Below are 12,025 nucleotides of genomic sequence, written 5' to 3'. Positions count from 1 at the left end.
GTCTGCAGTGTGTCCAGAGAAGGGGAAGAACCTGGGGAAGGGTCTAGAAAACAGGGCTGGTGAGGAGCAGCTGAGGGAACTGGGGGTGTTTAGCAGTGAGAAAAGGAGGCTGAGAGGAGACTTCATTGGTCTCTACAACTCCCTGAAAGGAGGTTGCAGTGAGGTGGGAATTGGTCTTTTCTCACTAGTCTTGGGTGATAGAATGAGAGGAAATGGTCTCAAATTGTGCCAGGGGAGGGTTAGGTTGGAGATGAGGAAAAATTTCATTGCTGCCAGGGTGGTCAGTGAGGTGGTGGAGTCCCCATGCCTGGAGGTGTTCAAGAAACCTGTGGCCATGGCACCTGGGGGACATGGTTTAATGACTATGGTGGTGTTAGGTTGATGGTCAGGCTCAATGATCTCAGACATTTTTTCCAGACAGAACAATGTGATGATTCTGTGAGTATTCTTTCCAATATTTCAGCACTACAGGCTGGGGTCAGAGTGGCTGAGAGCTGCCAGACAGAGAGGGACCTGGGGGTACTGGTGGACAGCAGCAGAACATGAGCCAGCAGTGTGCCCAGGTGGCCAAGAAGGCCAATGGCATCCTGGCCTGCAGCAGTGTGACAACCTACCACAATCAGCAATAGTGTAGTCAGCAGGAGCAGGGAAGTTGTTCTGCCCTGTGCTCAGCACTAGTTAGGCCACACCTAGAGTCCTGTGTCCAGTTCTGGGCTCCTCAGGTTAAGAAAGATGTTGAGATGCTGGAAGGTGTCCAGAGAAGGGCAACAAAGCTGGGGAGGGGTCTGGGGCACAGCCCTGTGAGGAGAGGCTTAGGGAGCTGAGGTTGCTTAGCCTGTAGAAGAGGAGGCTCAGGGGAGACCTTATTGATGTTTACAACTCCCTGAAGGGAGGTTGTAGCCAGGTGGGGGTTGGTCTCTTCTCCCAGGCAACCAGCACCAGAACAAGAGGACACAGTCTCAAGCTGTGCCAGGGAAGGTTTAGGCTGGGTGTTAGGAAGAAATTCTTCCTAGAAAGAGAGATTGGCCATTGGAATGTGCTGCCCAGGGAGGTGGTGAAGTCACCATCACTGGAGGTGTTTAAGAAGATCCTGGATGAGGCACTTGGAGCCATGGTTTAGTGGATTAGATAGTGTTGGGTGATAGGTTGGACTCAGTGATCTTTGAGGTCTTTTCCAACCTGGTTAATTCTGTATACTGTATTCAGTATAGGAAGGACCTGGAGCTGATGGAGAGGGTCCAGAGGAGGCCATGAAAATGATCAGGGGGTTGGAGCAGCTCTGCTATGAGGACAGGCTAAGGGAGTTGGGGGTATTCAGCCTGGAGAAGAGAAGGCTCTGGGGAGACCTAATAGCAGCTTACCAGTACCTGAAGGGGGCTACAAGAAATCTGCAGACAGACTGTTTCCAAAGGCCTGCAGGGCCAGGACCAGGGGCAATGGTTTGAAATGGGAGCAGAGCACATTTAGATCGGATGCTAGGAACAAGTTCTGCACCATGAGGGTGGTTGAGCACTGTAGCAGGGAGGTGGTTAAGGCCCCTTCCTGGAGACATTCAAGGTGATGCTCCACAGGGCTCTGGGCAACCTGATCTAGTTGAGGATGTCCCTGCTGACTGCAGAGGGGCTTGGACTGGATGACTTTTAGAGAACCCTTCCTACCCAGGTGATTCTATTTGTTTGCAATTTGTATCTTTTTTCAGTGCTTTTGTGTATAAATGATGGTTTGATTTCAATCCCAGTGTTCTGGTTTCGTATCTTAACCCAAGGCTGGGGTTGCCTTTTGTGTGTGTGTGTGTTTAATGAGGGGCAGTTTGTTTTGAACGTCTGGAGGAATGGGGCTTCAACCACCCCCCTGGGGAATTCCCTCCTGCCAACTGTTTTGTGAATTTGCAGAGGCCTTTCAGGTGTCTTCCTGTAATTACAGCCTCAAAGTTGGGTGAAAATGCTCACCTGAAGGCTGAATTTCAGCACTCTGCTGTTCAGGCATAACACAAATACTTCTGTTCTGTTCTGCAGACCCCCACCAGTGAGTGAAAGTGCCCCAAAAGGAACTGTGGTGGTAGTTGTTACAGCAGCTGCCTTGAACCAGACCATTGTCTACTCAATTGTTGCAGGAAATGAAGAGGGTAAGTACTAATATTGTGATCTTAGTGATTATGCCTGAGCCTACTGCATGCATCAGAAGCCTCCAAGAAATAGTGATTAGAAATAAAGCTGCTGAGCTGAAGTCCCACCACGGCTGCGTGAGCAGGAGGGGAGGCAAGCCCCCAGAGATCAGCTCGAGATCAGCTCACTTAGCACAGCTGCAATAAAAATGAAAAGACAGTGAAATTCTCACTGATGGGAAGGTTCACATGGCTGCCACATGGTGTGGATCCGTTGGCACACTGAAGAGTTAAAATAGCTTTGATGGGCTTGTTCAGCCTGGAGGAGAGAAGGTTCCTTGGAGACCTTCTCGTGGCCTTTCAGCTTAAGGGAGCTGTAAGGATGGGGATGGACTTTTGAGCAGGGCTTGTTGTGACAAGACCAGGGATCATGGTTTGAAACTGAAAAAAACAGGGAGGATTTAGAGCAGATGTAAGGAAGGTGTCTCTTATACTGAGGGTGATAAGGCATCCAGGTTGCCCAGAGAGGTGGTAGAAGCCCCATCCCTGGAACCATTCCAGGTCAGGTTGGATGGGGACCTGAGTAAGCTGATGTAGTTGATGTTCCTGCTCAGTGCAGGGGGGTTGGACTAGATAAGTTTTAAAGGCCCCTTCCAAACCAAAACATTCTGTTATTCTACTTCTTGCTTCCAAATCTGCTCTAAGACATTCTAAGCTTAGCATGCTGTAGCCACAAAGATTAGAGCTGATATCTGAACAGTACATTGAGGCATAGGATGTTCCATGTGGACAGGAGGAAGAAGGTTTTCACTGTGAGTGCAACAGAACACTGGGAGAGGCTGCCCAGGGGGGTTGTGGAATCTCCCTCTCTGCAGATACTCAAGATCCACCTGGATGCATTCCAGCGTGCTCTGCCCTGCATGACCCTGCTCTGGCAGGGGGGTTGGACTGGATGAGCTTTTGAGGTCCCTTCCAGCAGCTAACATTCTGTGATTGGTGAGATCTAGCTGGGTATGTCCCTGCTTACTGCACAGGGGTTGGACTAGATGACCTCTAGAGGTCCCTTCCAACCTAGTGCATCCTTCTGGAGTACTCTTCATGACCCACCTTGAAATCTCTAAGCAAAATTACTCTAAATTATATGGAGGGATGTGGAAGAATTCCCTATCTCATCTTCCTTTTTGTGAGAAGGGGCTGTTTGTCTTGTCTTCTCCTGCCAGCACATCCTCCAGTTGGGCATTCCACAGGGTGTTACAGGCTCACAGGATGTTAGGGGTTGGAAGGGACCTCTTGAGAGCTTCCAGTCCAAGCCCCTGCCAGACCAGGGCCATAGAATGCAGCACAGGTCACACAGGAACACATCCAGATGGGTCTTGGAAGTCTCCAGAGAAGGAGACTCCACAACCCCTCTGCGGGGCCTGTGCCAGGCTGGCTTCAGCTGCTGTGCTCCTTTGGAGCTAGCTTCACACAGGAGTTGCGTGGCCTCTGGGGGGCCTGAGGGATGGAGGGGAAGGACTTGGTGCAGGTGGTGCCAGAGAACAACATCCTGGCCAAACCAGAAGCATTTAGGTCAAGAGAGATTCTCCTTCCCCTCTACTCTGCCCTGCTGAGGCCACATCTGGAATCTTGTGTCCAGTTCTGGGTCCCTCAGGTCAAGAAAGACCTCAGGGAAGTGCTTGAGAGAGTCCAGAGGCACAGAGCTGCTGCAGGCAGTGGAACATCTTCCTCAGGAAGAAAGGCTGGGGGAGCTGAGGGCTCTGTAGCTTGGAGAGGAGGAGCCTGAGAGGTGAGCTCCTTGCTGGGGCTCAAGCTGTGCAGGGGGAGTGCCCAGAGGCTGGAGCCAGGCTCTGCTGGGTGCTGCCCAGTGCCAGCACAAGGGGCAGTGCTGGAAGCTGAGGCAGAGGAAGTTGCATGGAAAGAGGAGGGAGAAGTTTTTCCCTGTGAGGGTGCCAGAGGCCTGGAGCAGGCTGCCCAGGGAGGTTGTGGAGTCTCCTTCTCTGGAGATATTCCAAACCTGACTGGATGTGTTCCTGTATGATCTGCTCTAGGTGCCCCTGCTCTGGCAGGGGGTTGGACTGAATGAGTTTTCGAGGTCCCTTCCAGCCCCTGTGATTCTGTGAAAAAGCAGGTTTCTGGACCTTAGAAAGTCACTTGTGTTTCTGCTGGCTTTCAGGAGTGTTTGCTATTAACAACAGGACAGGAGTGATCTGGGTTCAGAAGCCTCTGGACTATGAGAGTGTCACAAGCTACGAGCTGCGGGTTCAAGCGGACTCCTTGCAAGTGGTGCGATCCAACCTGCGCGTCCCCTCCAAAAGTAAGTGTCAGAGCTCTCCTCTCCACAGTTGTTCTACACCTCTGCTCTCACCTACTGAGCCTCTTGGTGGCTGCACTCCAGCTACTGATTGTTGTGGTTTAAGCTTTCCCAGAGTTCAAAAGCCCCAAATGGAAACAGATTTAGATCATAGAATAAACCAGGTTGGAAGAGACGTCCAAGACCATCGAGTCCAACCTATCACCCAGCCTTATCCAATCAACTAAACCATGGCACCAAGTGCCACATCCAAGTCTTTTTTGAACACCTCCAGGGATGGGGACTCCACCACCTCCCTGGGCAGCACATTCCAATGGCCAATTACTCTGTCTGGGAAGAACTTTCTCCTCACCTCCAGCCTAAACTTCCCCTGGCACAGGTACACAGGTAGTTGTAGGCATCAATAAGGTCTCCCCTGAGCCTCCTCCAGGCTAAGCAACCCCAGCTCCCTCAGCCTCTCCTCACAGGGCTGTGCTCCAGACCCCTCCCCAGCTTTGTTGCCCTTCTCTGGACACCTTCCGGCATCTCAACATCTCTCTTGAACTGAGGGGCCCAGAGCTGGATATAGGACTCAAGGTGTGGCCTAACCAGTGCTGAGTACAGGGGGAGAAGTACTTCCTTTGTCCTGCTGGCCACACTGTGAGAAATTGGGTTTAATATTTGGCTTTCGCAAGGGGAATTGCTGGGGACTGTGAGGTTCAATCTTTGGGCTGATTGGTTGGTTGTGGTCATTATTGTGTGGGGGTTTGGGAGAGAAAGGTGAGGTGCTGACATGTCTGAAGACTGGCCAGGTCTCTGCTGGGGCCTGGCTGCTGCAGCTTTCATGGTGCCCAAAGGTCTCTGCTGGGGCCTGGCTGCTGCAGCTTTCATGGTGCCCCAAGGTCTCTGCTGGGGCCTGGCTGCTGCAGCTTTCATGGTGCCCCAAGGTCTCTGCTGGGGCCTGGCTGCTGCAGCTTTCATGGTGCACAGAGGTCTCTGCTGGGGCCTGGCTGCTGCAGCTTTCATGGTGCATAGAGGTCTCTGCTGGGGCCTGGCTGCTGCAGCTTTCATGGTGCCCCAAGGTCTCTGCTGGGGCCTGGCTGCTGCAGCTTTCATGGTGCACAGAGGTCTCTGATGGGGCCTGGCTGCTGCAGCTTTCATGGTGCCCCAAGGTCTCTGCTGGGGCATGGCTGCTGCAGCTTTCATGGTGCATAGAGGTCTCTCATAGGGCTTCGATTCTGATGGTTTCCTAGTCCCTAGAGGCCTCTGAGAGGGCTTCATTTCTGATGGTTTCATAGTCCCCAGATGTCTCTGACAGGGCTTCAATGCTGCCGGTTTCATAGTCCCAGAGGTCTCTGACAGGGCTTCATTGCTGATGGTTTCATTCAGTCCAGAGGTCTCTGCTGGAACCTGGTTGCTGCTGCATTCATGGTGCCCTGAGGTCTCTGAGAGGGCTTCACTGCTAGTGGTTTCATAGTCCCCAGAGGTCTCTGACAGGGTTTCAATGCTGATGGTTTCACAGTCCCTAGAGGCCTCTGAGAGTGCTTCGCTGATGATGGTTTCATAGTCCCTAGAGACCTATGAGAGGGCTTCACTTCTGAGACCTGGATGCTGATGGTTTCAAAGTCCCCAGAGGTCTCTGACAGGGCTTCAATTCTGAGACCTGGCTGCTGAAGGTTTCTTCATCCGTAGAGGTCTCTGACAGGGCTTCACTGATGATGGTTTCATACTCCCTAGAGGTCTCTGACAGGGCTGCGATGCTGATGGTTTCATAGTCCCCAGAGGCCTCTGAGCACGACCCAGGCCCTTCCCTGGCCTGTACAGACAGACAGATGTGAGGGCATCACCTCTCGCTCTTGAGGTTGGTTTGGGTCCACCTCCTGTTCATCAGGCTGGCTTGGGCCCACCGTGGGGCTGGCTGGAGTCCACTTCTTCATGGAAGTCTCTGTAGATGAGGAAAACCACAGGCACTTCCCTTCCTACACTCACAAATGTAGTGGCCCTTGTCGAGGCTAAATCTCTCGCTCTGGGATGTAGCAGAAAATCCCCCCCTCTGCCCCCTTTCTTTCTTAATCCTTCTCTCTAAACACAATCGTGACTACAAAGACCAAGCAGCATTCTGTACTATGGTTATTCTAAACTCTTGACTTATGCTAACACTAGATCCTAAATCCTAAATCATACAACCTATGAGCTCACAACAACTTCTTCTGTTTAGATATAGTTCAACAAACCTATTCTGCTTACAATTCTCTAATCACAAACTTGTAACTATTCATCTACAGCTATCATCACTGCTATTTTACTGTTACCAACTCTTATAAAATCCTTACTTATCTTACTTCATCTTCCTTCAAGCACTATCACTGTTGTCTACTCTTATTATCTATTCTTATCAATTGCAGTTATCTCCTATTGCATCTCAGGGCCCGGCCTGGCACTGGCAGCAGGGCACACTGCTACTCCTCATCTTCCACTGACACACATCAGAATCTGAGGAAACCTCTGCCCAGCCGGGCCAGGCCCTTGCACATCCTGCTGGCCATGTGTGCCCTGAATCGCTGCCAAGGCCATGCCTGGTTGGTGCAGCTTTCATGGTGGCCAGAGGTCTCTGCTGGGGCCTGGTTGGTGCTGCTTTCTTGGTGTCCAGAGGTCTCTGCTGGAGCCTGGTTGGTGCTGCTTTCATGGTGGCCAGAGGTCTCTGCTGGGGCCTGGCTGCTGCTGCTGTCAGGGTGCCCAGAGGTCTCTGCTGGGGCATGGCTGGTGCTGCTTTCATACTCCCCAGAGGTCTCTGACAGGGCTTCGCTCCGGATGGTTTCATAGTCCCCAGATGTCTCTGAGAGGACTTCACTGCTGCTGGTTTCATAGTCCCCAGAGGTCTCTGACAGGGCTTCGCTGCTGCTGGTTTCATAGTCCCCAGAGGTCTCTGAGAGGGCTTCCTTGCTGCTGGTTTCATTGTCCCCAGAGGTCTCTGAGAGGGCTTCCTTGCTGCTGGTTTCATAGCCCCCAGAGGTCTCTGAGAGGGCTTTGCTGCTGCTGGTTTCATAGCCCCCAGAGGTCTCTGAGAGGGCTTCGCTGCTGCTGGTTTCATAGTCCCCAGAGGCCTCTAAGAGGGCTTTGCTGCTGCTGGTTTCATAGCCCCCAGAGGTCTCTGAGAGGGCTTTCTTGCTGCTGGTTTCATAGCCCCCAGAGGTCTCTGAGAGGGCTTCCTTGCTGCTGGTTTCATAGTCCCCAGACGCCTCTAAGAGGGCTTTGCTGCTGCTGGTTTCATAGTCCCCAGAGGTCTCTGAGAGGGCTTCCTTGCTGCTGGTTTCATAGCCCCCAGAGGTCTCTGAGAGGGCTTCCTTGCTGCTGGTTTCATAGTCCCCAGAGGTCTCTGGCAGGGCTTCACTGCTGCTGGTTTCATAGCCCCCAGAGGTCTCTGAGAGGGCTTCCTTGCTGCTGGTTTCATAGTCCCCAGATGCCTCTAAGAGGGCTTTGCTGCTGCTGGTTTCATAGTCCCCAGAGGTCTCTGAGAGGGCTTCCTTGCTGCTGGTTTCATAGTCCCCAGAGGTCTCTGACAGGGCTTCACTGCTGCTGGTTTCATAGCCACCAGAGGTCTCTGAGAGGGCTTCCTTGCTGCTGGTTTCATAGTCCCCAGAGGTCTCTGAGAGGGCTTCCTTGCTGCTGGTTTCATAGTCCCCAGAGGTCTCTGAGAGGGCTTCCTTGCTGCTGGTTTCATAGTCCCCAGATGCCTCTAAGAGGGCTTTGCTGCTGCTGGTTTCATAGTCCCCAGAGGTCTCTGAGAGGGCTTCGCTGCTGCTGGTTTCATAGCCCCCAGAGGTCTCTGACAGGGCTTCACTGCTGTTGGTTTCATAGTCCCCACAGGTCTCTGACAGGGCTTCGCTGCTGTTGGTTTCATAGTCCCCACAGGTCTCTGACAGGGCTTCACTGCTGCTGGTTTCATAGTCCCCACAGGTCTCTGACAGGGCTTCACTGCTGCTGCTTTCATTCACTCCAGAGGTCTCTGCTGGGGCGAGGGAAGGAGCTCCCGGTTGCCACGGCTGCCTGTAATTCTTGTGCACAGCATCCTGGGCAAGAAAAGGGCTGCAAGTACTGTCCGGTTGGGCGGGTATTGAGGTCAGTGAGCGCGTGTGGGTGAGACGTGGGCTGGACAGTCCGGATCCACGAAGCGAGTGCAGAGTCCTTCGAACTGCGTTTCCAGTATCCCGCGAGGGACTTGGCCAGTGCAGGGACGAAGCGGTTGGCGACGGAAAGCGTGGACCTCGGGAAATGGGGCAAGGGTCAAGTATAGACCAGCCCCGGGAAACATGGGAGCAACAAGGGTACCCAGGGATATACCCCCGGACGGGCCTCTGGGGTTAGTTAGCGTATTGGAGGCACAATACGCAGGATAAGGATAAGGCAAAAAGGATAATGGAGGAAGGGCCTAGAGAGAAAAGTAGGTTGTGGGAAGATTGGGCCTTTGAAACGAGATTGCCCAAGGAGGAGAGAGATCTTAAGGTTTTTGAGTATATAATATTAAGCTTATATCGGGAAGGAAAGAGAGTCAAACCACTTTATAAAAGTGGGACCTCAAGAAGAAACGTTAAAATGTTCAGTAGATCCAGGAGCTGATCATAGGGTCAGCTGCGGGACGCCCTGGCCACCAGCTGGCAGCAGGGCTGGCCCGGGACAAGGTGGAGCTGAGCCACAGCCTGGCACGGCTGGAGGAGGAACGCACCCGGCAGTTGCTACAGGAGCTAGACTGGCTCCGGGCGGGCCTGGAGTGGGGCTGCGGCTGCGGCTGCGGCTGCGGTGCTGCAGAGAGGGCTCTCAGGGTGGCCAAGGAGGGCAGGCAGGGGCTGTGCACAGAGCAGCTGGAGCTGCAAGGCCAGTATCAGTGTTTGCACCAGCGCCTGCAGTAGGCAGTGCAGGATCAGGGTGCTGGGGGCAAGGTGCTGGCACAGACGCGGGCGGAGCAGAAGCTGCTGCGGGGGGGGAGCTGCAGCGGCTGAGCCCAGGAGGTGGCCAGGGTCAGGTCAGAGAAGAAGGGTTACTCGTGTTACCAAGGTTCCTAGAGGGGGTGTGGAGAGCAAGTTTTAGGGTCAAAGGGGAAGGGTTTAAAGTCCTGGTGCTTAAGGATGTTAAATTGGAGACTGAAGCTAGAATTGGGCTAGGGTGTATCTTAGTAGTACCAAGTGCAAGACATAATTAACTAGGGAGAGATAGTTCAATAGGACATAAGAGTAGTTCTGGAAGAGGGGCAGATGATGGTCAGAATATTACAGTTAAACATTAAGGATGAGGCAGAGATTAACCCAAAAGTCTGGGACAGTGAAGAAAACAGAGGGGGTTTAGGTGTAGATAGCCTGTTGATCTCAGGAGAAGGGGCAATTGAAGTTGGAAGGAAGGGGGATTGTGTCTCTTCAAACCCCAAAACAAAGATTATTGGGATATTGTAGGTTGTGGATTGAGGGATATAGTCAGTTAAGTTTTTATCTGAAGAATTAGTGGGTGTGATGTATGGAGTAATAATTCCAGTCAATCAGGTGATTGGTATAAGCTCCAAGATGGGAAGGAACCAAAGGAAAAAAAACAAAACAACAAAACAAAGGAGAAAAAAGACAAAGGAGCTGGAAGCAGGGAATTGCAGCGTATATGTATAGAGTTGGTGGTTAAGCTTAAGCGGTTGTATTGTGAAAGGTTTAAACAATTGCTATATGTGGAAGAATAGTTATTCATAACAGTGGGGGATGGTGACATCATTTGGACAGGGGAAGACAAGGGATTACTGTTCCAGTTTTGAGCCTCTCTTCCCTGAGTATACAGAGGGAGAATGGAGGCTGGCTGGTCTGTATTCAAGCAGTGGCAGCCACAGCACTAATGGGGGATGTCTTCATGTTAGGTTCTCGTTTGCAAAGAGTTCCTGCTGTGCTGGCTCCAGATGATGCTGCCTCCCCTGCACTGCCTCTGCATGTGTCCACTCAGGAGTGGGGACTTGCTCCTGAGGCTGTGGCTCTGGGTTTCTGTTAAGAGCCAGCAGCTCAGTGAGCAGGTTAATGCAGGGGCCCGAGAAGCTGATCAGCAGAGCACTCTGCTGCAGCCCATGCTGTGCTGTCTTGGAGCAGCGGAGCAAGGTGCAGTCAGATGTAGAATTTATTTCTTTGAGGCTGGCTGGGCTGTTCAATGTGCCAGGTGTGTGTGCAGATGCTGCACTGCTGCTTGCGGAGCCGTGGGTGCCTGCCCAGGGCTTTAGTGGGGTTAAGGCAGAGTGTCCTCTCCACATGTGCAGAGCAGGCCTTGGGAGGGCGAGGCAGGCCGCACCGGGCCCCCTGCCCGTGCTGGGGCTGTTTCTGCTGGGGGCCCTGCCAGGGCTCTGGCCGCTGCTGCTGCAGCAGGAAACAGCGGCACTGCCAGAGCCGGAGCTGTGCCTGCCGGGGGCTCGGTGGGTCTGGAGCCACTCCCCGGAGGAATGGGGTGAGCCCAGTGGTGGGGGGCAGAGAGCTTTCCCGGCACTGCTGGTGGTGTTGGCAGCGGGCCGGGAGGAATGGGGCAGCCTGGAGCGGTTCGGCGCGGTCGGGTCTCCGCTGCCGGTTGCTCTTCAGTGGAGCGGAGCATCTTCTGGTGACCTGGAGGCGCAGGTGTCGCCGGGCTTCAAGGCAGAGGAGGCGGCTGCCTGGCTGTCAGCCACCCATGCTGCCCATGTGGCCACGCTGGAGCGAGACAGCTCCGGGCCAGATGGGAGCCGGGCCTGGGTGTGCTGTGGTATCAGCCCGGAGCAGATCCAGGGCGACCACCTGCACGGGGGGCTGGGCATGCAGGAGGGGCTGCACCCCATGGTGATGGCACTGGTGGAGGCCCGCAGCAGTGGCAGTGGGAGCCGGTGCAGGAGGAGTTGCATGGTTCGCTCTGGGCCAAGAGCGCCGTGGTCAGCTGGACTCGCTGGGTGGACAGCCTGACCACCATGGTGGCCCCGTGCCATGAGGTGCCACGGCAAGTGGCGGTTGCAGCCGCTGTTGCTGCGGAAGCTAAATGGGCTGCCACCGGAGCAGCTGGTGGAGCTGGTACAGTGGAACCCCAGGGAGATGTTGGAGCAGCCCTTTCAGTAACTGAAGGAGACCTGCAGGAGGGCTGGGAAAAGACTGTTTAGAAGGGCCTGTGGTGATGGGATGGTTTGAAACTGGAGCAGGGGAGATTTAGGTTGGGCATTAGGGGGAAGCTCTTTACAATGAGAGTGGTGAAATCCTGGAGCAGGCTGCCCAGAGATGTAGTGGACCTCACTGGACCCAACCTGACAGGGTGTCAGCCATCCCCACCCCCAGTTTCATATCGTCAGTGAACTTGCTGATCATTAAGAATCAGTCAGGGTTGGAAGAGACCACAAGGATCATCTAGTTCCAACCCCCTGCCGTGGGCAGGGACACCCCACACTAGATCAGGCTGGCCAGAGCCTCATCCAGCCTGGGCTTAAACACCTCCAGGGACAGGGCCCCAACCACCTCCCTGGACAACCCATTCCAGGGCTTCACCACTCTCATGGGGAAGAACTTCCTCCTCACCTCCAGCCTGAATCTCCCCACCTCCAGCTTCATTCCATTCCCCCTAGTCCTATCACTACCTGAGATCCTGAGCAGTCCCTCCCCAGCCTT

The 12,025-nt window shown here is 53.7% G+C and overlaps 1 protein-coding gene across 1 annotated transcript in view; it reads left to right on the top strand.

Annotated features, from left to right (window-relative positions):
- The window catches only part of PCDH15 (protocadherin related 15), a 995,294-nt gene that overhangs the window by 924,659 nt on the left and 58,610 nt on the right, over positions 1–12,025 (top strand). Inside the window, exons 28-29 of the mRNA XM_054174769.1 lie at positions 2,016–2,125; positions 4,278–4,418. Of these exons, the coding sequence (XP_054030744.1) occupies positions 2,016–2,125; positions 4,278–4,418 (251 nt within the window). The remainder of the gene's footprint in view (positions 1–2,015; positions 2,126–4,277; positions 4,419–12,025) is intronic.

This window comes from Dryobates pubescens, chromosome 30, assembly GCF_014839835.1.
Source record: "Dryobates pubescens isolate bDryPub1 chromosome 30, bDryPub1.pri, whole genome shotgun sequence".
In the NCBI taxonomy this organism is placed as follows: Eukaryota; Metazoa; Chordata; class Aves; order Piciformes; family Picidae; genus Dryobates; species Dryobates pubescens.
Note: the sequence above shows the minus strand (reverse complement) of the source record. Positions and strands in the feature narration are given on the sequence as shown.